This window comes from Diuraphis noxia, unplaced genomic scaffold (genome assembly GCF_037042655.1).
Source record: "Diuraphis noxia isolate RWA-SAM2 unplaced genomic scaffold, SU_Dnox_SAM2 contig0005, whole genome shotgun sequence".
NCBI lineage: Eukaryota > Metazoa > Arthropoda > Insecta > Hemiptera > Aphididae > Diuraphis > Diuraphis noxia.
The window spans coordinates 18,960,999-18,988,160 of NW_028301715.1; the positions used below are offsets into that span (position 1 = coordinate 18,960,999).

The 27,162-nt window shown below is 27.3% G+C and overlaps 1 protein-coding gene across 5 annotated transcripts in view; it reads right to left on the reverse strand.

Moving 5' to 3' along the window:
* The window catches only part of dnc (phosphodiesterase dunce), a 625,052-nt gene that overhangs the window by 187,197 nt on the left and 410,693 nt on the right, over positions 1–27,162 (reverse strand). Inside the window, exon 2 of one of the 5 annotated variants that reach the window (XM_089229245.1) lies at positions 20,667–21,835. The exons of the other annotated variants lie outside the window; for them this stretch is intronic. Coding sequence (XP_089085371.1) covers positions 20,667–21,757 — 1,091 coding nt within the window. The 5' untranslated portion in view covers positions 21,758–21,835. The remainder of the gene's footprint in view (positions 1–20,666; positions 21,836–27,162) is intronic. 5 annotated transcript variants of the gene reach the window in all.

Sequence of the window (27,162 nt, forward strand, 5' to 3'; positions counted from 1 at the left end):
ATTCATAAAAAATGTAATACAAGATTTCTTATAAGTTTGTCAACATCTATCACAAAAATAATATCCAACAAAAAGTTAAATTAAGTTTTTATAAGCGTTTGAAATGTTTACAACATTGAATATTTACTAGGTTTCTCATTTAACAATTTTTTTTATTTTGGCGTAACTCTAAAACAAATAATCACATATACTTGAAATTTTCACTGAATGTTAATGGTAGGCATTTTATAAAACCTATATTTGATACAATTTTCAAAATATTTTGAGCTGTTTTCTGACATTTTAATTTTTCAACTTTTTTAGTTTTTTTTCTACAAATATCGATAAAAATTTATTTTTTGGGTAAAAAAGCTTAAAATATTTAATTCAAGACACCTAACACATTGTTACAATAGCAGTTGAAAAATATTAAAAATGCATAGCCACGATTTTTTTTATAAACATTTAAAGTTCAAATTTTGACTATTTATGTAAAAATTATTTTAAGCTAGAAATTCATAAAAAATGTTCTTTCTAAATCTAAGATTTGAAAATTTTAGATAATCTATAATATATCCTAGACGGCTAGACAGATAAACCATCTCCGTTCAGAATGGTTTTTCGTTACAATGATATAATATCATTGGATTCAAATTTAATTCCATCTATTACAGTAATCTACTGTACAGCAGAGCGACATCTACGACATAAATTATTTACATAAACATTAATCATATATTAATAATAAATATAATCACAAATTTCAACATAGAGTATTAATACGTAAACGTTACTTGTCGATTAACGAAGAGCGTAATATTACTTCATGGACACTTATTGTAAATTATTTAATTTTAATTTTAATTGAATAGTTAAATAATATAGGTAGTCAATAATTTTTATACACGTTTATTATGATGTCAATAAAATACCAAAAATAATAGTTTTCGTTCCAATATTCAAGTCTTAAGAAAATTAAAATACGAAGAATAAAAGCGGGAAAGTGGATATCGCCCTGCAGTAGGTTACAATTGGGTTACTGTAATCGTTCGCGCCGCCGTCACCGCCGTGCTCGCAACAGTACGGTCAATTAAATAGTCTTCACCACTCCTCCTCCAACCTATCAAACACATAATCCATCATATCATTATATTCATATTGCTTTATTTTTGTTGTAATTGTATCGTGCAAGTTATTATATAATAATATATATAGATTATAAGCTGGTTATCGTACGCCGAGATAGATAGCGGCTAGATAGCGGCTAGCCAACGGTGCACCGGAAATCGTGAGTTATATTATTTTTACACTTATTTATTAATTCATATTATATTTATTTGGTGAGCAAAATAGGCATTTTATAGATAATTAATTAATTTGAATTATTGCTATTACTATTGGGCCAGTTGGGCCATCATATGTTTGGTTGAAATTCCCGTGTGTTGATTATTTTTATATTTATATTGTTCTGTTGCTGTGCATATTATATAGATAATTTATCGTTTTACCATTAATACAACCTAAGATCATATACAATGGATGAAACCATAGGGCTAATTCTTGAAGCCAGAATAACCCAGATCACCGACTGTTTGTGTGCATGTGTGTAATTCTGATCGGTTAATAAATTATCACAATAAATAATATGATCATAATAATCGCGTTTTCGCGGAAATACTGAGAGCAAACAGTTTGCTCGACTTTGCCAATTGTTTACTGATATGGCATATCAAATTTGTTCATCGCCAAAACGCGTTTTGGTCTAAACGTGATAAGTTCACTGGTAAGTGGTAACTGGTATAAAACGAAATTATGTTCCAAATAAAAATATGTTTAATATAATTATTATTTTGTCTGTTTAGTGTTTTATCCACGATTTAAGATTGTATATGTGTTACCGTCATTGTCGGTAATTCCGGCAATAACGGTAATGCCTAGGCAATGCCAGTAATGCCGGTGCATACCAGTCATTGTAGGCAATTGGTGTATATTTCCGTAATTTTATTGACTGGTAAATTTAGTCAATGTTATATTATTGTCATTTATCGTTATTTTCCAAGGTGGTTATCGATTAATTAACTCATTAGATGTTGTCACCGATGTTCAAGATGGCTTGTACAAATTATGTAAGTGGTTAAATTTAAAAATGAGAAAATTATAAGAAAAAATTAATTTTTTATTTATACAATATTAGGTACAGAAAATGGTTTCTTAAAGCACAGATACACGAGAACAGAAATCGTACCATGTGACGAAAACTTTCTCGATTTGAAGGAGACTACAAATTCAGCAAAAGAAAAGGAAATTATTCTCCGAGAGGCTGCCGGGCATAACAGTATTGCTGGGACTCAGGGATATGAAAGGTGTCAGTGTAAAACAAAATGCCAAAATAATCGATGTGCTTGTCGAGCAGCTAAAAAAAAATATGTAAATCAAAATGCCATAGTAGTTTATCTTGTGAAAATAAATAAAATATATTTAGATAATAATAATAATAATAATCATGGTTATGTTGATTTAAATTATATAAATTAATAAAAATAAATAAATAATATATTACCCAAATTAACTATCGATTGTAGGCATTTTATATATTGCCTAGCCATTGTCAGTATTGCCTTAACTAATTAGCCATTGCTAATATTGACTAGTCATTACTGATAATGTCATATTTCCGACATTGACGGTAACATATATATAGTACTATCTTAAATCGTGGTTTTATCAAATGATCGAATGTATTATTGCATTATCAAAGGTACCAGAAACACTAAACAACTTGAAATATTTGTTTAGTGATACCACCAAACATTTTAGTAAACAGTAAACAGTTTTGACACAAATTATCGCCAAAACGAGTTTTAGTAAACTGTTTGCTCTTGGTACCTTCGCGAAAACGCGCTTTATATCATATACTATACTATTATCATGTACTATTATCAGTCATTTACACATGCGCAGTAATAACCAAGGCTCTAGCATTTTCAGTCATTTTGGCTTCAAATCTAATACACAAGCATATTCGAGTGGCTACATCCATAGTATTATAATATGATAAGAATAAGAATACAGCAACTATTTAATATTTATTAGAAACCGTGTTATTAGTCTAATTTTATACATACATGCACACCTATAGACCAACTACTCACAGGATTTGCTCGGCGACCCTGTCCACTTCACGTTGAGTGCTATACATATATGCGCACAAATATACAGGTCGATCGGTGTGTGAGAGTTGCGCACAAGTATTAAGGTACCGGGCGCACGGTCTATTATTATTTATTGTACCATACCCGACGCGAACAGTAATGGATGTAATTAAATTTGAATCCAATGATATTATATCATTGTATACGAAAAACGATTCTGAGTGGAGGCAGTTTATCTATCTAGGATATATTATAGGCTGTAGTCAATTTGCACCATCCTCAGGTAATGAGATATAGGAATTGTAATTTGCACCAAAATTAAAATTAAAATATTTTTTCAATTGCATTTCGATAGTACAAACTTACAAGTTTTTATATCCTAATATAAATTTAGCTTAGTTTTTATTTATAAAATAGCTGAGCTTATACACATATTTATGTAAGAACTAAGTTTATAAAAAATTGTATTATTATGAATATAAAAAAAGTTGGCCAATTAAAAAAATTATATGTTCTTAAATCGTATTATTATTATTATTATTATTAAAATTATTATTGTCAATCTAGTCTCGACGTCTACGAAGATACCGAGGAAAAATAGAATATTTCAAATTTGAATATTCAATAATCGAACAAATAAATAATCATTTTGGTGCAAATTACAAACACTATTTTTGGCTACCTGTAGTGGTGCAAATTACATAGCTTTAATTTGGTGCAAATTTCAAAATCCTATATTATAGGGTATTATTACTTATTATTAATAGGTACTTATTAAAATATTTGACTTTCCGGTGGAAATTTTTTTTTTTTTGATAAAGGTAGACAAACTTATAAGGAATCTTGAATTAAATTTTCAAATCTTAGATTTAAAAAGAAAATTTTTTATGAATTTCTAGCGTAAAATAATTTGCGAATTTATGTGATTTTTACGTATTTTGTCAAAATTCAAACTTTAAATGCTTATAAAAAAATTGTGACTATGTATTTCTTTTATTTTCAACTGATATTGTAGCAATATGTTAGGAGCATTGTATTAAATTTTCAAGCTTTTCTAAATAGTTCAACTTATGTCAACATTTTTTGAAACTTAAATGGTGGATAGAATATTTTTATATAAATATTCGGTAAAAATTGCATGTACCTACAATCATTTGATTTAAAGTTACATCAAAAACCAAAATCGATTTTGTCGAAAACTGATCGTGCGTAAAATTTCCCGTTTTTTTCTTAATTTTTAGTTTGTTTATCCTGATTATTTAGAAAAATATTGAGCATTATTTTACTTTTGACTCCTCATATTACCAACTAGATTCACTTTCTGATGTATCAAAATCTGAAAATCAAAGCATTTTTACTTCCTCAAAACGTGATGACAGACACAAAAAAAAACACACACACATCATAGTAAAATCAATACCTTCCTCGCTCTGCTCAGAATCTAAAATTAATACTCCATGCGTTATGCGTTATGATATAAACAGATAATATTAATCTAAATAAAAATTAAACCGTACTCAAACATGATTTTGGTACTATGTGTGACTATTTGTATGTGGTCATAGTAGTGTTGTTGATCATATAGTATACAGAATGATTCACCATATTTTTTTTTAAATGATTCATTTATTAAATTCTGAATTTTAGAATTTTAAAGTTGACTTACAAAATATAATAAAGCTCACCATTTTTTTAATACATAATTTTTGAAGTTCTTAACATTATCAAAATTCTACAATTTTTAGATGATTTTCAGAGCATTAAATATTTATGTTTTAGAAGACTATAACTAGGTAAACTAAATATAACAATATATTTAACATTAAAATTTTAATGTAAAACCATTATAAAATATAGTTAAAAAATATTGTACATTATAGTACATACAGCTTAATAATTCAAAAACTATAATCGTTCAAATTTTATTTTAGTTGCACAAATTTACAAAAACAAAAATTATCAGATTTTTTTTAACTTTATCAATTTCAAACACAGATAGGTATAATTTAATTAATACTTATTTAATTATTAATTTATAATACAAGTGAATAAATATTGAATAAATATCAGCTGAAAAAACCGGTACAAAATGTTATCATTTTAAATGCTGTAATTCAAAAATTTATGACCACTATATATTAAATATATTATAGTTGACAGTTTGTAAGCAACACGGTAATTTTACATGCGTTGTAAGCAAGAGACGTGCTGATAGAAGGTCAAAATGTGGAAAACGTGACGCTTTTATAGGAGCGATTTTAGAATTATGTCTCCATAGCTTGTTAGTTTAATCCTATTAATAAGTCCCTGTCCTATCCTGACAGTATTTCTTAAACTGTCTGGATAAACTTATCATTACTGTACCCATAAGGCTACATTCTAACAATTCATATTCAGTTATCGTATGGGTCTTTAAGTTTCTTCGAAAAATTAGAGTTCATTACTTTTGATTCACAGTAATAACTAATATTTATTCAAATAAATTAATGAAAATGGTCGGAACGTAACAAAAAAATATCAGAAATAAATTCATATTTGAATATCAGAAAAAAGACTGTAAAAATTGAGTTTATTTAATATATATATATGATATATAATACTATAGTATTATAAATAAATTTAAATTCATTGATAAATTATGTGAGTAGAAAAAAGTAGAAAACAAAAGTAGATGCTTTTCAAGTTTATACATAGCAAAAATGTCATTTATATGACACCAGTTTCCCAATGAATGTATTGAACAAAATTAATAAATGTGAAAATTAAATGAATGCTGTTAAACAGTAGCCTTATTGATTTTTTTTTAAATAAAAAACGTTTTTACTAATCATGTGTTTTAAATGGTAAATTTATTTGAATTAATTAAAAATGCTACAACCGCTAAGTGCAGTTTAAAAAAAAATGACACCTAACTCCATTTAACCATTAAAATAATCGCTTTATTACCTACTATTATACTATACTGAACAATATTTTAGAATTATTCACATATTACCTGTTCAACTTTACTATTACGTTTGATTATTAGTTGAGTACTCACCTAAAACAAACAAAATATAAATTATAAAGTTGAATCATATTATAGTTCATAACTATTAAGCATAATGATCATGATTAGGTAGATACGATTTTATTATCTGAATACTATATTCATATAAAAACTTAAAAGTTTTGACAATACAATCGTATACGTATACACTTAACTAAGACCATAATATTCCCACGCAGTCTACAATTATTGTTCAATCACTTTTTATAATATGTATGTAGATAGATAACCAGAACAAAATTAAAATATCCCAATTATAATTTTTTATATTAAAAACAATGCAATTTCAATTGGTCAAGAAAATATCAAAACAGATTTTATGGTATTCTACTGATTTTTTAGTACCATAGTATTAATAAAAATAATGTATAATGTATACGAAGCGTTTTCACGCGCCATATTGTTTATCGCAAAATCGAATTCTAAGTGAACTTAAAACGAATATAGATAATATATAAAACTATGTTTTATATAAGGTATTAGTTTATTACTATTAATTGTTTTTGAAAAAATTATATGAGAGAATTAAAGCGATAGAGTGGAAACAAGTCTACAAGTTTACCCTAGAGATCCTAAATGCTTCATTGAAAACCATCACACAACTATGTAGATTTAACAAAGATATCCATGGAATGCGTTCATGAATATGCAACAAAGTCAATATCTTAGAATAGAGAATACTAAATAGCACAATTATGCCATGTACGAATATATAGAAAGTGCACAGAGAAGTGACAAGATGTGGGGAATCTTTGTGTTTCTTCTAAAAATAAGAAGCTTGCCGTGGATTTTGGTAGGTATTGGTGACAATATGGGATATTATTTTAAGTCCTGAATGGTGAAAAACGCTTTAGGAAATATGTTGGAACGTCGATAGTTAGTAGATCATTAGTTAGTTTTTATACGAGGTCTATATTTTATTAACCACTAGGTTACAGTAAACTATGCAAACATAGCAAATTCATCTAACTATTTTTTCTAAATTAATAATAATTATGTTTGAATTGTTAAAAATGTACCATTGTAAATATCAATAGATGTAGACATGGCCAAGGCTAAAAACATCTTATCTTATCCTAATAATAAAAAAAAAAAAAAAACGCTAGGTAATTTGTTGTACTGAACAGTGGCGTATCCAGGATTCATTTAACGGAGGTGTTTTGAAATTTAATAGACATTTGGAAGGTGGAGGACTCCACCCCCACACCACCTGTATAATATAAACAAGAACCATATATTGATGTAAATTATTATATTAATGGAAATAATTATAATAAGTATGTTGTATATGTACAATTTACAAGTCATATTAAATTTTTATATCATAAATAACAAAAGTAAATGATTATAATAATATGGTACATAATATGCTGAAATTCAAAACACAGATAAAGTACATACTTTCGTCTTTCATAGAAATTCGGTCTAATAAGTAAATTCAGAATTTGGTGAAAATATAAAAACATATGGATGATGGGGGGTGTTCTAACACCCATATCACCCCCCCCCCCCCTAAAAACGCCTCTGGTACTGAATACTGTGACGATAGGAGTGTTGATAATGGAGTAAGGAACGATCCTGAATCTTATTTGTAATACAGCGGCTTTTGATTATTAGCTACTATAATAATAATTATTATTTATTATTATTATTTTTTTTTTTTAATTTAAGAAATGCATCACTTCTTTATATGATTATTTAGATATTCACCTTCGTCCATTAGCATATATTTAACTATACATTATATCATTTTATCGCTTAGTTTCTGGTATAAACTCACTACGCTTTGTTTGAAACTCATATTCTACATGCAAAACAAAAAACTATGTAATTTTCCAAAATTGTAAATAATTCAAAAGAAACTAAAATCTAAATTATGAAATTTTAGCTAATGAAAGATACATTAGATTATCTGATAGTCGTATTTCCTTCCACTTGACATTTTATTTTACAAAATTTAACTTTATAGCCCAATACTTAAAATAAAAATATTACAATAATAATTTAAGTAGTACCTACTCTAATAGTACTCTTAAAATGTATGTTATTTTCATACTCAATGAGTACTAAATCTAAACTACTTAAAACTAAAAGTTTTAAATTCTTAAAAAAAGTTATTTCTATCTAAAAAAAAGTAGTAAGTCAGTATAATTTTTTAGGGTGAAAACTAGTTTTAAGAACTAAGTATAAATAATTAAGTTTGATGGAAACTTTTATGATTGAATTTACTTATTTATCGTCTTAAGCTTGACTTCTTATACTTAAACTGGTTAAAATAAATTATTTTACAAAAAAAAAAAAAAAATTAGAACGTTTAAACGTGTCATAAAATAATTTGATGATTTATTTTTAAAAATGTAATTATTTATTCATACCTTGGTAAAAGAAAATTATGAATCTGTTAACATGTCAAAATATATTTTTAAACAATGGCATATAATCTGTTAAAATGTAATTTAGAGTGAGACGTTGAATACCTAGAGTATTCACTTAAATGATTTACTCATTCAACCATAACAATACATTTAAATAGCATATAGTACTAAAGAACACACCCTTAGTTAATTTAATATAATGTAAACTGTAATATAACAATATGCTATAAATATAAGTAGGTAAATTAAAATAACACGGGGAAACTTAACATAAGAACACAACAAATATTATATAGAATAAACATTTGCATTATAATATTATGATTGACAATCAATGTTAATATATTATAAATAGGAATATATATATAAGGTCATAATAAAGTTACAAACACTAATATGAACTCATAATCAATTCATGAAATAATTTGTTTAACTGAATTTTATGGCAATGCATGTAATTAAAAACCACAAAAAAAAATATCACCATGCAATATCATATATTTTATAACAATTATAAATTACTCATTTTAATGTCCTATGTTTAAAAATCAAATATTTATCAATAAAACTGATAATAAGAAAAAAATATGTATAATTATCGTATAGCTGGTTTAATGGTTTGTTGTTATAACAGGTGCCTAAAAATATATTGATACATCTATATCTATATACTTGTATGATACAATTTGTCAAATATATTTAAATCCTGTGTTTAAGTATTGAATATATTTTATATTAATTATTTTAATTAAGAAAACTGTTTCATTTTATGTATGTATCTCAATAATTAAAATATGAATAATACCATTGATTATAGAGTTATTTATTTATTTAGTCTACGATCAATGATAATACTAAAACTATACATAAAATTAATGACTTTATTAAATTAAATACGTTGATGTTTGAATAGGATGGAAACTACCACCCATAATTAATTTTGTTTTTACTCAACTTTATTAACCTTTCTTCGGCTTGTTATAATATTAAAGTTTTATATTGTATAAAATCAAGCGTATTTTAAAATGTAACTTATTGGTACATCGCTGTTTTTGGGATAAATAAATTTAATTTACTATGAAAGCAATTGTTATTGTTCAAAAATTGAATGTATACATGCAATTTAGATAGACAATAAGAAAAAATTTAAATTATTTTTTTTTATTGATCTAAAAAACATCAGCATCTATGGCCCCATTAGTGAAATTAAAATATATTAAAAACTAATAACAAATATAAATATATTTTAAGGGGGTGGAGTGGCTGGTTAGGTTAGGTCTATAAGGTGTCGGTTGCGACCCATTCAAAATTCTACCAAAAACCCACGTGTTAAAACCTACAGTACCTTCCCCTACAGTTCCCCAGGCTAATGACCTCAGTTGTCGAAACCCTAACCCTAAAAAAAAAAAAAAAATAAATAAATACATTTTAACGGCTTCAAGGTAAATGTGTTTAACACAATATATTAAAAGCATTTCTTTTCTCCCGTGTTTACTCAGGAAATTCGCTAAATGTTTATAAAAACTATATTGTGAAACCATATAAGATGAATTAATAAAACAATCTATAATATAGTATATATCAATAAAAATTATGGCTAAAAGTAAAAATAATACAAAAATGCAATGTATGCACAAAATAAATTCTTATATAATAAGACTAATTTATTAAATTATATGATAGGTATTTAATTTTATTGAATCTTCAAATGATTACCGATTTTTTTTTTTGTATCATTGTTGTTGAAAACGTTGGTTGATTACGTTTACCTAACTTTTAATGTTATAAAACAATTTTAATACTTTATAGACGTCAATAATATTGGAATCATGTTGTTACAAAATAAATATTTTTTAAAGAAAATAAGCAATTGATGAATATTAACATTTTATTTAATATGTTAAATTTAATGAATTCATGAAGATTGTTTTAGAAATATTAATAAATATTCTGAAATGCATTTTTTACTTACGTTAACTACCATACACCAGGAATCTGGAGTAAAAAAAATTTAAAAAAAAAAATATGAAGCATTAAACAAATTCTTAAAATTATTTCTGAACAGTAAACACAATTCGTTTAAAAACATTTTTTTTTTTTTTTTTTTTTTATATATTATACATTATAATGGAAGAACATCCATTTTTTCGAATCGGAAACGTTAACCAAATTTAGATTTTATTATTCTTTCTGTACAATATTACGTAGTTCATATATCCCAAGAGCCTGCAGCTAATAGCTAAGTACGTACTCGTACAGTGTACACAAACCACAAATTTCACTCAAGTTCCACTATTGTCCCAAAAGGCACAAACAACATTAACCGATTTCAGTATTTTAAGAAATGTGAGAGGATGTTTATATCACCGTCTGCATGGCTTAATATTTCTATACATTTTCTTTTTCCCCGTGACAGATTTGTTTTTTAAAGGTTGACCGACTACAGGCACAAATAAATCATCGTCAAAATGCGACGTTTTTCAATTTATTTTGCTTTTTTAGTCGGATAAAGTCCTTAACTAACAACGTACCTATCAGATTTGACCCACGTAGCGTCGGTTTGAGTACTATAAAGGGACTGTTTGCAAACTCGGTGCAAATGACAGCTGGACTCTGTGAAACAAAGCTGGCATAGACATTACAAGAATAGACATCATTTTTTTCAGCCATTACAACAATTATTATCATTTATGATGACAGTTATATGTTTGGGGTATTTTACATTAAAACGTCATTCAATAGTCGCCGGAAGTGTATTTGTTTTTATTTATTTTCATTGTTGGTAGTCTTTAATAATGACTGAAAATATAAACGAATTCACGTCAAAAAGATATTATTTTCTGATTTGACAATAAAGCAAGTTTATTCTTAATGAATACAAAATATTTAAAATGATTAGATGAGCAAATATACAAAAACTTTAACTGATAGAATAAGGACACGGAAAACTTTATGTAGAAATTTCTTTTTGCAAATAATAGCGTTTAGCCATGTAGATCTGTTATAAAATGGAATATTAAAAAATTACAAATAATAATATTCATTAACAGAGTTAAGCTTGCCTTTGTAATTTGTCCTGATGTGTAAATAATGCACGAATGTATTGATTTTATTATGTTATTCAAAAACGAGTAACCTAACCTGTGAGAAGGTTGCCAGTTAGTTTTTAAAAAATAAATATTAAATTCTATATATCTATATATCTTTTAAATTACAGCCGAACTGACGTACGTAAATTAATTATCTATAAAAAAAATCATAATATTAAATTTTTTATAACTGTTTTGACTACTTCTTACAAAAACCATCTATTTATTTTAACACAGTGAAATAGTATACAAGTATCTATTTTTTCTAAAGACCACTTTAATAACAATAATCTTGAATGCTTTTCTAGATTTAATTTACTTTCATTATAACACATATATTCATAACGAAAACAATAAAACTAAAAGTTTTTCTATCCCAAAAAACCACTATTGTACACAAAAACAAAATTTAAAAATAAACTACAATGATGATATTTTTGAATGCCAAAAAGTATGTATGGTTCCTTGTTAGTAAAACGAATAAATTCCGTGTCTCAAAATTCAAAAGAAAAGCATAAACTCCAAAATTGGAAAGTAAAATGATATATTTTATATACCATGAAAATGCCATAGCCATAATCAAGTACCCCAGGTTCTGTCATAAGTACATATTTGTTAACTATACATTTAGATAAAATGGTTTTGTAGAAAACGAGTTACTCACTATGAACACTATCTTCGAGAAAAAAAATTATAATTATAAAATAAAATGCTTACAAACCACAAATGCATATAACTATCATAAAAATGGTTTCTTGTTATAATAATTGTTATCTGAAGATGTATTTAAATACTATTTTAAAAATCACAAAGAAAAGTTCAATAATATTTGTGTATTAAATTCCAAATATATTATATGCCTATTTTATCATAAAATCAATTAATAATAATTATGATTTAAAATTTGTTTAACGTAATTAAAATGATAATATTTTCACATAATATGCATAGTAAAACTTGACAAATAAAAATTATAAAAAAAATATCCAAAATATTTTAACATTCAGGCAAATTAAATTGTACGATTTTGGTTTATATATAAACCAATATATGTATATTTTTTTTTTTTATTAGATAAAATAGAATATTTACAATCTGTAATTTATATACATACAATAAGTAAATATGATAACAAAGAAAAGGTAGATATAACATGAATGGCGCGAGGAGGGAGGTCCACCAGTGTGGATACTCTCTAACTTGGGGGAGAGAGTTTAATTTTTAATTTTGTTTTTTTCAATTAGTGCAGGTCGGGATTTAGGAGATCACGACACCAGTGTCTTTTTAATCGACGTGGGGGGGTTATTAGGCATGAATTCACTGGCCAAGTTGGAAATCAATGGATTTGTGTGGTTAGCTGTTTTGGTGTGTAACTTTTTGTAGTAGTTTTTGGCTGTTTTGGAGACTGTTTCAATTTTAAGATCTTTGTGAAGTGAGAAGTTTGAGACGTACCGCGGATGTTATTAGGCGAAGGGAAATAGACTGGAAGGCTTGTATGGTCCGTATTTGGGAAGCCTTGGCACATCCCATATTGATATTATAGGGATGGAATTCATATTTCTTATTTTTAAATATTAAATTTCAAAGCAGGTAAGTACATGAAAATATAGAGTAATTTTAATAGTACCTACAATTTATTAATATAAATTAAAAAAACTAAATTATTGATTCTAAAATTAGGCAAAATAAACCAAATTAAATATATTAGTTTATAAATTATTTACGAGCCCTAGATTATTTCATATAGCTGAAATAGTTAATCTGTTACATTTATTTATACAACTAAATTAAACGTGTGAACTGACATTGATAATATTGAGTTCAAATATTATTCAAATTATAATATCGGTTCTATTTAATATTATCCAATCTTGAAAATAATCTTAATAATATATAAAATGAATTCACAAGTTGCAATATTATGATTAGTATCCGTTACAATTGTTCAGGAATTTAAAATCTAAGTAAAATTAATATTTATTATAAATACGAGGTTGCCAAGCAACGTGCACCCTTGTTCCATACTTTTTTTATTTCATATTTTACATAGAAAACTTTAGTTAGAATTTCCTACCAACGTGAACGTAACGTAGTGCGACTCTACAGTTTCGGAAAGGTTGTAAGAGCGTATACTTCCATGCACAATAAACCTTCGAAGGAGTAGTTGAACAAAATATGGTTTCCCGTATAGACTTGAGAGTTTGACTTAGACCCTACGATGCGTACAAGTCAAGTATGGAAATGGAAGTGCAATCTATTATTATGTGTTATAAGCGTATATTATAATTTAAAATTAATTTAAGTTTGATTGCAGCATTATTGTTATCACATAACACGGTCCAATGTCAATATAAAAGTTTCTTTACTATAATAACACGGTAGTTTTAATTTTGCACTTGAATATCTCAACAAAAAAAAGCGGGTAAGTAGGTATCGCTCTGCTGTACATTAGGGGGTGGGGTGGATCTCTGACTAGGGTAGGTTAAATTTGAATGCAATTATAGATTTCATTGTATACGAAAAACGATTCTGAACAGAGATGGTTTATCTGTCTAGGGTATATTATAGATTATTAAAAATTTTCAAATATTAGATTTAAAAAGAAATTTTTTTATGAATTTCTAGGTTAAAATAATTTGAGAATTTTCGTAAATTTCGTGATTTTTACACATGTTGTGAAAATTCAAACTTTGAATGCTTGTAAAAAAAAATTGTGTTAATATATTTATATTATTTCTCACCTGCTATTGTAAAAATATGTTAGGAGCTCTATATACAATTTTAAATTTTAAGATATAAAAGGAAAATTTTTAATGAATTTCTAGCATAAAATAATTTATGAATTTTCGTGATTTTCGTGATTTTTACATAATATGTTGCAAAACTCAAACTTTGAATGCTTATAAAAAAAATTGTGACTATGTATTTCTTTTGTTTTTCAACTGCTATTGTAAAAATACGATAGGAGCCTTGTATTAAATTTTAAATTCTTAGATTTAAAAAGAAAAACTTTTATGAATTTCTATCTAAGATAATTTGAAAATTGCCGTAATTTTTACGTATTAAGTCAATATTTGAATTTCAAATGCTAATTAAAAACATTGTGCCTATGTATTTTTATAAATTTTTAATCACTATAAGAATAACTTATGAGGAACTTTGTATTAAATTTTCTGTATTTTGATAGGGCCAAAAAAATTTTATCGACACTTCAAAATTAAATCATGTAAAGAAAACGCCAATCTAAATAACTGATACAATTTTCAAGTATCTACGACTTATATTTTTTGAATAATAACAAATATTTAAAATCATTTCAGGATAAATCGTTATCGTTACGCTATTTCGTCAAAATTTAAAATTCAAACGCACTTAAAATTTTTCCTTTAATGATGCTTCGAGTTTTCTCTATAGCTACTTGAAGGAAAACTTATGGAAAACTTACTGTTGTATTTTTAATCCTTAGTTATAAACGCAAACAATTTCATAATTTTTCAACTTCAAAATAATTGCAAATTTTCGCGTTTTCGACAGATTTCGTAAAAATTTGAACTATAAACGCTTATTAAAAAAAATTATGACTTACGATTTTTAATTTTTTTTAGTTACAATAAGTACAACTCATAAGAACCCTTGTATTAAATTTTCAAGTTTTTTTGGCTGTTTACTGACATTTTAATTTTTCAACTTTTTTAGTTTTTTTTTCTATAAATATCGATAAAAAATCATTTGTTCGGTAAAAAAGCTTGAAAATTTAATACAAGGCTTCTAACATATTGAAACAATAGCAGTTAAAAAATATTAAAAATACGTGGGCACGATTTTTTTTTATAAGCATTTAAAGTTCAAATTTTGACTAAATACGTAAAAATTACAGCAATGTTCAAATTATCTTAGATAAAAATTAATAAAAGTTTTTCTTTTTAATTCTAAGATTTGAAAATTTAATACAAGGCTCCTAACATATTTTTAGAATAGCAGTTGAAAAATAAAAGAAATACATAGTTACAAATTTTTTTATAAGCATTCAAAGTTTGAGTTTTGCAACATATTATGTAAAAATCACGAAAATTCATAAATTATTTTATGCTAGAAATTCATTAAAAATTTTCCTTTTATATCTTAAAATTTAAAATTGTATATAGGGCTCCTAACATATTTTTACAATAGCAGGTGAGAAATAATATAAATATATTAACACAATTTTTTTTTACAAGCATTCAAAGTTTGAATTTTCACAACATGTGTAAAAATCACGAAAATCACGAAAATTCTCAAATTATTTTAACCTAGAAATTCATAAAAAAATTTCTTTTTAAATCTAATATTTGAAAATTTTTAATAATCTATAATATACCCTAGACAGATAAACCATCTCTGTTCAGAATCGTTTTTCGTATACAATAATATAATATCATTGGATTCAAATTTAATTCCATCCATTACAGTAACCCACTTGTAACTTACTGTACAGCAGAGCGACATCCACGACTTACCCTCCTTTTTTTTTTCTCTCGATTTTTTTAAAAACTGTTGGAAAATGTTCAATTTTGACCTTTGTATCAAGGATATTCACTTTTACATCGGAAACCACCCCCAAAGTTTGAAATTGAAGCATTATTTCGACTAGTTATGCTGTACAAAGACACAAAAAAAAAAAAATTGAAAAATCAATAGATTCATCACTTCGTTCAGAATCTAAAATATATGAAATAATACCCTGTCAATCTGCAAGATTTAAATTTAAAATATCTAATAGTTGTTAAAGTCAAACTTCACCACCAAACATTAGAATTATTATTATTATTTTTTTTTTATTGATCGCAAAAAATAACATCCACAACAAAGGCCATTAGTCACAAAGGTTTTTATACTAATTAAGTGTCTTTGTTGATTTGCTATTTTTACAATTAAAAACTACCTGATTTTTTTTAAAATTATTATTTCTCCCATTTACGATTAATCAATTATACTAATATAGCATACTAAAACTTTATTTTAATTAAATGTTACAATATTAAAATTAATATTCCACATGCAATATTGTTTTCAATAAATAATCTCTTATATTTTAAGTACGAGTAATACTCACGGATACTAAAGACCATGTTTATCCCACCAAACCGATAGGAAAATTAAAACTGACATCAATAATCTCTTACAAAATTGTTATCACACACACTTATAATTACTAATATCTTTTTCGTTTCCTATTTTATTATACTGTACGGAATTGCTCTTATTTTATTTTGTCCATCATCCAACTGAAATCTTATATATAATCTTATTTATATGCATTTAAATTGAATATAACACATTCAAACCAATCGTAGAGTAAGATAATTAGGTATAAAAAAATTAAGCTAAATAATAGGTATTAACTGGGTTACAAGTTTATTAACAAATATGCTATCTTCAATATTTTGCTTACGCAAAATAAATAATTTATTTTTTTTATAGTTGGTATACTTATTTTCGTATCAACCTCTGAATTAATTAATACAACTCAAAATAGCACTAAATAAAATTCCTGCCAGTTTCGTTCGAAACTCAACTGTTTTACTTTATGTACTGTTGTAATTGTCTTTTCCAATTATAATTTTATGAACAATGGTATGTATTTTTTTTCTACCAGCAATCATTGAGCTGTAATTATTATGCACCAAAGCGATCTTTAAATAAAAACGAACTTAAACGATCTCACAAAAAAAGGTAGTTCTAAAAGTTTTAGGATGTAATTAATATTATGTTGTAATAATAATGTACCTATGTATGTTAATTATCTAAATATCTAAAATTTAAAAGACTAATGGATTAGAGTTACGTACAACAATATAGTAACTATATTATAATTTTATAATGCAAATTTTTTTAACAAATTGTGTTTCTTATAATTTTATACAGTGGACAAAAAAGTCTAAAGTAGACATACCTATGATTTTAAAATATTATTATCTAATCGAGAGCTCACACTAAGATTGTTAATAGTTTTTTGAATGCAGAATAGGAATCTGATAAATTATAAAATGTACTCTCCATAAAAATATACATCAAAATAGGAATCATTCATAGTTTATGACAAATAATTTATCTAATAAATATAGGAATCTAAATTATAATAATAATCTAAAAACAATGATAATAAATTCATACAAAAAGAGTGCTTTTCAGCAACTTAATCTAGGAAAATTAAATTGTTTTATGTTCAATAAATAATATTTAACAATACAATTTTATTTTTCATTTTTTACACTAAGTTGAATCAATATTGAACTGAAAAGTAAGTGTAGAAACTCTATATTTGAGATATTTTCTGCAGACAATCATGTTTCTCACTTTTCCTTTTTTTATTTTTATTTTTTCACAATAGAGAACGAAATATAAACAGAATCAGACAATTTCTCATAACATAATATTTTGTATTATTTTTCTATAGGTATTTAATAATTGATTTTAAAATTTACGTTGTATAAAAAGAAGCTCTTTTTAAAGATAAAAATCAGTCAAATTGAATTTATTCAATAAATTGGATAAGCTTTAGGTTAATATGACATATTGAAAAGTAGCTTAGCTTGATTAATCTGTTAGTTATTGTAGTGGATTGAATGAATCTATGCATACACTTATTTTATAATAATAAGACTACTTAAGAATAATCAACAATAAAATATTATCATTATTAATATCATATAAGTATTTATGTTTTTGGAAAAGCTAATACACACTCACAAAAATTAAAATAAAACCAAAAATGAAAAAAATAAAATATTTATTTAATAGAGTAACTTTAGTATCCACCTAGTAGACTATATAATCGACACAAAGTAAAAATTTAAATTTAAAAAAAAAATACGGACTAAAACAAACACAATGTAATACTATACATATTTGTGAAATATATTTTTAAACTTGGAATTTTAAATTTATGTTTAAAGAGTTTTTCAGAAATAAATAAAGTTCAAGCATGAACATATTCACTGTAGAATGCATTCTAGAGTAATTTTACGATTCATCAAAATATCAAATACAAAAAATTCAACGCATTATCAAACGAAATTAATTCATTAAATTGACAATAAAAACGTTAATTTCACAAAATATATTTTTTCACCTATTACCAAGTATAAGTATTAATTGGAAACTATTAAACAAATTTATACTTAGTTTTTATGAACTGATTAGGTTTCTTGTTCGATACCAAATGTAAATTGACTTTAAGGCCTAGGCCACGGTCTCCAAAGTATAATAATTAAATTTTAAAGGAGTTTTTACGATAGTGCGATCTCATAGCAGTTAGTACCGTATACAATTAAATGATCCCAAGGTAGTAGAACGGTTTAAAAGCCTACTAGGGAGTTTTAAAACAGAGACATTGTTCATTCTCTTTTTGAAAATAAAATAGCTATTAAGCTACCTACCAACTATAGTTTTATAATTCTACGTGGAATAATAGAAAATACAAAAACAAAAATATTTCTGATTTTTTTTTAACTACAATTAATGTACTTTAAAAATATTTTTGAGTGTACAGATGAAATCTAATATACTATATTGCTCTAATATATTTGTTTTGACTTTTTAGTATTGTAGAGATTTAAATTACATGATAATAAAATTATTTGTATCAGTTATATTTTTGTATAATATCTTTTACAACAGAAAATCCCTCTTACATGATCTGAACTTTTAAGAAAGTAAAATATATTATGATACATACTACATAGCGGTATAATTCTGTATAAAAGTTTTATTAAATAAACTAAGCCACAGGCAAGAATATAGTTGGATGATAATACACTCCAGGGACTTAGAATCAGGTTAGAGTAAAATTCGTCATTGTTCGTGACTTAAAATTATAATTATAATTATTAATGAATGTTTGCCTGTTGACATTAAATAGGTATATGAACTGTTTCGTTTCAGACCTGATCGATGTAGAACAGAATCACAATAAGGAAAAAAATGAGATTATATATCTCTAAAAATATATATATTTAAGAAAAAATGTATGGATATTTTGAAATTTTATATATTATTAACTAGATAATAATAAAATGTATTATACTCTCCAAGAAATGATTTTTTTTTAATGTTTAAGTGAACTTTGTACAAAGTTGTTATTTATAATTTTATGTTCTTCATTAAATAAAAAAAAAAATAACGGAACATTTTTTTTAGTGCAAAAGTCAATCAATAAATTGGGTTTCGAAAAATAGTGATGTAGACAGTTTATTGAAGATATATCTATAACCATTTAAACACTATTATTATTCTACGAATGGAAATTTATAGATTGCACTAATAAATACCTATTATAATAGATTGATTGTGGTAAAATACATCAACGATTGATTAATAGTAAAGTTGATGAGTTCAGTAGTACCAATGGAGCGAACACGAAACAACTAAATCAAAAATGTTGTAGGCGTTATATAAATATAGTTTTGTATGCTAAGAAACCCTATTAGCAGTATTAAACCAATTTGTGGTAAATATTTTGCCAATCGACTACAAATTATTCACACAGTACGTATATTTTAAACAAAATATTGTTTTTGGTTAAAAATAATATTATACTTTCATAAAATGCGTGCATATATTTTATATGATATACAAGCGATGATATTAAAATAGATACCCATATCGAATAAAGTGAGCTAAAGAACATATTTTACTATAGCAAATACCTTTACATAGGTACGTCCAATTATTTTTAAAGAAATATAGAATGCTATGATGTCTCATATAGGCTAGAGTCTAGGTTGATGATTAATATTTTTAGAGGGACATTTGAGGAATTCGAGGTTCCATCAAAATAGTTAACCTACGTTTGAAATCGTATGAAAGTTACAAAAACCTCCATTTCACGTTTACGGTTCAAAAATATTTTATAATAACAATTTAACAACATAAAACTTTTCAACCAAATAATTTCGTCCACGAAACCCATATTCGGGGCGACGATGGTTAGGGTGTGGGGGTCGAACAATGACCAGCGAGTAATATAACAGAGCGTGCTTACTGTGAGAAAATGTCCAAGTCGGAACTTCCTGGTAGCACGAGACGAGGTAACACCATGCCGGGACGTAACTTCTTGCGAGACCTGCATGTGGTCGCGGAGTTGGAGGCGGTTGCAGAGGTGAAAGTGGAAGATGCGGCCCCTGTTGAGTGAGACGCGAACGACGTGGACGACGACATGGCAGCCGCCGTGGATGACGTGCAAAAGTGCCAAGCGGTCTCGGTGGACGCCGACGTCGAGTAGAAGGCCGCGGGAGTGGTCGGTGTATGCGTGTGTGGTGACAGGATGGTCAAACGGCGCTCGCATGACGGCAAAGCAAGTGACAGGTGTGACGGCACAGACGTCCGGGTGGACGCAAACATGCCACGCCGGCGGTCAGCCATCTCAGCGACAGCAGCCGTGGCCGCCACGTCATCCAGGCCGCTATCAAGAGATTTGCGGTCGTCCGCGGCCATTATGAAGCTAGTTCGGTGCTGGTGGTGCGGCGTGGACGGTGGTTGGGGGGACGGCAGGCACTCCATCGACCGACTTGTGCCGGCCACCGCGTAGCCATTGCCACCCGTATCCGCTGACAGCCAGCGTCTCCTATTCTCTCCGGCTACCGTGATGGTACCGCCTATACCACCTACGGCCACGCAACCACAGTTGTTCATCGTCATTGGCCTGCGGGCAGCGCATGGTTCCTGGCAACTGTAACCACGACGCACCACTGCCGACCGTTTTCGCGGTGACCGGTCACCATCAGCTGAAGCCGCACCCACCGTTAGACGTCCGTCCTCGTCCTCTTCAAGTGTCGATGCTGCGGTTACAACTTTTTGCCTCTGAAGTGGTCTCCAACCAACGCCACCATTGCCACCAGCCGCTGATACTTCGATCGCTGCTGATGTCGACTTGTATGCAGACGGTGACGACGGTCTTCCATCTTCACGTTCTGTCGCCGGCGCCGAGTGCCACTTTACGGCCGACAGTGAAGCCTTACTGCTACTGTCGTGAAGGATCTTCTGGTCATCCACGCTTTTGGAACCAGCCGTTAGGAGGGGCGGTTTAGTGAGACTGCCGCTCGACATTGGAATTTGATCGTTTTTGGAAGTCATTTTTAATGTCACGATGAGCTATTTTGTATTTCTTTGCTTATTTTAACCTACACACGTGATGAAGGTAATTTGATGAGCCTAAAATACATAAAAAAAAACGACATTGGGAACGGCGAAAATGAAACGAAATTACTTTATCACACTAATTAATTAGATTTCCCGGCCCATACCCACACATATTCACCCGCATTATGTTGGCTTTATTTTCAAATACGATTTTAGATCCAGTGAGTATAGAGATTGGTTTCAATTAATCGATACCTATTTTTAGCAACATTTTTTAACAACAAAAAATACGCTAATACTTGAAACTGTGAAGGTTTGCATAAATTATTACATCACGACAATAAACTTTCGTCATTTTGAAGTGATTTTGGTAGCTGTGACAGATTTTTGGGTTGTTTTCCGTTAACGAAGCCTAATTCATTTCGTAGATCTGATTGGGAATGTCATAGATAAATTAATATGCATTCCATACCTTAACTAAGACCCCCTCCCCCCCCCCCCATCAAAAATTAGTTAACCTTTAAAATTTTAGTTCCAGAGAATGTAACTTGTCAATTTCTATTCGGTCAAAGAACACGTAAAATACGTCAAGAAAAAACAATAATGTCATGTAAACAAAATAAAAACGAATTATGAAAAATAAGTCGTATATAAAACAACACAGCACGCTCACCGATATTTTGACGATCCAACTCTTCGTAAAAAATATATAAAACGGATCATTGGTTTCATCAGTTAGAGTAAACGATGACAGAAAATATGACACAGCCAGACATTAAAAAGTCAACAAAAACAAACAATACGTTGAAACGTGAAATGTGAAACAGCGGCCATTTGTGTAGATTATTTCAGCTCACCAATGGGTTTTGGTCATGTTTCAAAGTAATTTTGTTAGTTGTTACATTTTTGAGTCTCCCTTTAATTTATGAAACCTATAGGCTATAGTTTACTCTGTGCACATAATCAAGAGTGTCGAAGATAAAATATGAAATATACAATTCTTTCCATATGCAATACGCTCATTTAGACCACTCTCTCCACCCAAAGAAAAAAAAAATTATGTCATACTTAAAAAAAAATATTAGATCCAGAGAGTGTGGTCGTTGAAAAATGTGACAAAATAATAAAAATACCTTTTATATGCTATAAAAAAAAACCAAACACAAAAACGAATTTATTATGAAAAATTCGTTAAATGTTATAACATTATTACAACGCAGTCTGTTTATCGATATTCTGATGGAATATAACCCTGTTCAAAAAATAATATATACTCAACCGTTTGTTCTATCAGTGAATAAACGATAATAGCGATTATGACATGGTAAGATATCGGCAAACCGAAAAGCTATAAATATTTTATAAGTGTTTATTACACGGTTTTTGTTCTTTTGTTCAGTGTTACACGTATATGGTCATTGAACAAACAAAAACTCATTACAATCGCGAATAAATATATTTTAGTGGCATGATAATATGTCTTACAGAAACAGAGTCTAATGAAAAATGTGCTTGGCTATAGTTTCCTACTACACATGGCATTCGAGGTATGTTTGTCACTTAATAATTAAGAGTTTATTTACGAAATGTTTCATTTTGTTTTATACAGATGACTTGACTTGGCTCATAAATAATTACTCTGTACAAATCGAACATGTGGAATGGAATGAGATACCATCGTTGACTGTTAAATGCTATCACATACTTTACCGATTTGAATTTAATTATTAATTAATGATTACATTCTTGTGTTCAATATTTATCATATTTTATAATTTTAATTCAGATATGTACTGTTATTAATTTACAAAAAATTAAGTGTGTACAAAACGCATACGTGAATAATATATGTATGCAAAAAATAAAAAGTTTGATAAATATATTTAAATTAATGAACTATTACGATGTGGTTTTTCATTGGAATTGTAAAAATAATAATAAATTTGAATTCTGAAAATGAAGAAAATCTTATATTTTACTGAAAATGTGTGCAACGTATTACTCATTTCGAATATCAAACAATTTGTTTCTCATTTATAAGTATTTAAAATGTATACAAATGGAACACAGTGACACTGGATATATAATATGTATTATTGATCGGTTATACTATGTAAATCGCTAGTACACGACTTAACTATTTACAAATGAGAAACTAATGGTTCGACGTTGAATGGTTGATGACGAAAAAAAAATATGAACATTTTTTTAAATTACTGGAGTGATTGGTATCAAAAGAATAGAATATATTTGTAAATATGATGTCTGATAAAATGTTATGTTTAGTATTGCTTGTAATCATTTAAAATAGTAGGTATTTACATATAATTTAAAAAATCCTGCTTTTTTGCATTTTTAGATGATAATTTTAAATATTATCTTTTTTCTTCTTACGTTTTTTTTTTATATCTCAAGGCATGTTTTTATCTTCTTAGAATTTAATTAGCGTTGCTTAATCATTAAGTTATACAACTTTACAAACGAATATGAAAGAGCCTGTTTTTCGTCTCACTGTAATTAAACTTTTAACGTCAGTATTTAAGCTATATACATTTAGTAAATACTTCTAATGATACATATAAGATTCAAATGTGGTAGACAAAGTATACAGGGTGTCCCGCGAGGATTTTTCCAATGCGATGTCTCAGGAAATAATGGAGATATCAAAATTCTAGTTTTGTTATGAGAGTCACAGGGATAAGGACTAGAATTATTTCAATTTTAAATTTATTTTAATGTTTTGGTACAAAATTTCAAAAATATATTTTTTCATTTAATTATTTTCAAAAAAAAAAAAAAAATAAAAAAATAAATAAAGAGAGCCATTATGTGGATTTTATTTTTCTGAAAATATTGACATTTTAATATTTTATTTTTATTAATTTCCTGATTTTTGATTTTTTTTTTAGTTTCGAGAAAAATTGCGAATTATTTAACACCGTAGTGTTATCAAACCATGTGAAACGTCGCGCCGTGCCGAACGACTTCAGTGTGCTTAATTATAATCATATTTTATTTCTTCAAATCTAGAAAAATATTAAAAATCAGGAAATTAATAAAAATACAATTTTGAAACGTCAATATTTTCAGAAAAATAAACTACAAAATGGCTATCTTTAATATTTTTGGAAATAATTAAATAAAAAAATAGATTTTTAAACATTTTTACCAAAACATTAAAATTAATTTAAAAATGAATAATTGTAATTCTTATACCTATGAATCTCATAACAAAACTAGAATTTTGATACCTTCATTATTTTGTGAGATATCGCAATGGGCAATTCCTTGTGGTACACTATGTTTATTTTTTTAATTACAAAATGCTTAATTTTTATAATGTTTCTGAATTATTTTTGGTAAGTTAAGTAACAGACTCGATAACTACTTCAACCGCAGAAAGGGTACCTAAAAAGATACACATCGTTTGCACTATACAAAAACATGCATTTCGATTGCGAAACATTTATGTGAACGGCCGTGGTGAAATAATTCTACAAATTGTATTCGTATTTAAAATCGTACGATTTCATACCGTACCGTATTCCACGATATAGGTCCTTCTATGCTACTCTTTTGTCATATTTGTACAGAATCTACCACAGTTATAATATATGATATTGAAATCCAGGATTTGCTGGCGGCAATGTTAAGAATCCCAAAGTAATCCCTAGCTCTGTAGGATGAACTGAGCACGTTGGCCGTAAAGGGCAAAATGTTGAAGAGCAAATCCCCATGCCGAAACGATGTGTGGCTCGACAAATCTGCAAAGTAAAACGGTAGCGAATATGGCTGATGGCATGGTATGGGGGGGGGTCATTTGAATTGCAAATTCAAAGGGCCCGGTGGGTATTTTTCGTCTCTCGGAGGTTACTGTTCCTACAAAGCAACGAACCAATTACCCGTGTACACACTTTTGAACAGAAGTTTACGTGTCGGGTGCCCGGATAGATTATTATCGGAAAATCAATTTGAAGCGGAGATATCACTGAACAAAAGCATAAATAACTCAGAGGGCGTTTTTAATTTATACCACGAGGGTCATGCTACACACGGAAACTAAGTTTTCAAGCAATAGATAAAACACGTTACGATTTTGCGCAATAAAAGAAAAAAATAATAATAATAATAATAGAAAATTAGAAATATATCCATATGTACAATATTTTATGTTAAACACTTACGGTACGGCTATTTTTATACACCATACGATAAAATAAAAAGACTACGCCAAACAGTAGTATAATTAATGTATTAAAATAAAGATTTTTAACGGACACCATAAAATAAAAATTTTAACTTTCGATGCATTTTTTTCCAACGTTTAACTTTATAACTACACGAATCAATGAACTAAATAATCATTAGTATAAAAACTACTTTGGTCATAACAATGATATTATTTATGTTTTTATTCCATACAAGTAAATGTGTGAAACTAAGTGTGAATTTAGTAAAAAAAACTTTTAATGATAGCTTTATCGAATTAAAAATGTTTTAAAATAATTTTCATTTAATAATATTATATTCATAATTTTATCAGAATATCATGTTATTAAAAGTATAAAATAATTATTAATTATGGATCTATAACATTGCATTTTCATTTAAAATTAATTTAATCAAAATCTATAAAGCGTCTTACATGTAGTTCGTTTGATTATTATTTCTTAAGACATCCTGAACATGATTGTTCAACAAATTAAAAGAACTTAACTTGCACAAAAAAAAAAAAAAAAACTATAGAAGAGGAAAATAAATTTCAACGCCCTTTGATAGCCATAGTTCTAGTCAGAAAAGATATTGATATACGTTTGTTAAAATGATAAATCTTTATATTTAGAAAAAAAATATGAACCAAATAGTTTGTGTAGATAACAGATAATGTATCCCATATCCCTAAAATCCAAAAGCTACTCATGTTATTTATAGAATAGTATTTAAACATTAATAATTTATGGGTAAGTAATTGTTTGATAAATTTTTTTAATAGAATTTGATTCTTCTGAATATTATTAAATAATGCCCGGAACCTACCAACAATCATCAAACTATTTCTGTATTTTATAAAAATTTACAACGCAGTTAGTTAAAAGTATATATATATATATATATATATATATTATTTTTTTCAAATTACCTATTTTGCTTAAATATAATATTATTGAGCAATTAAGTTCTTTTGAAATAAAATTGTCCAAGTTACCATATAGTTTCGTTTAAAATGGTTTGTTATAAATTTCACTCATTAAAATTCTTAAGAATATAAAAAATCTATTTGAATAGCTCATTTTACAAAAAGTTTATAAATAAAGCCTTGTTAAAACATAATTCCACAATCGATAAAAATTAAACTATGCCATACAAAAATGTATAAATAAGTTTCTATATAACACGTT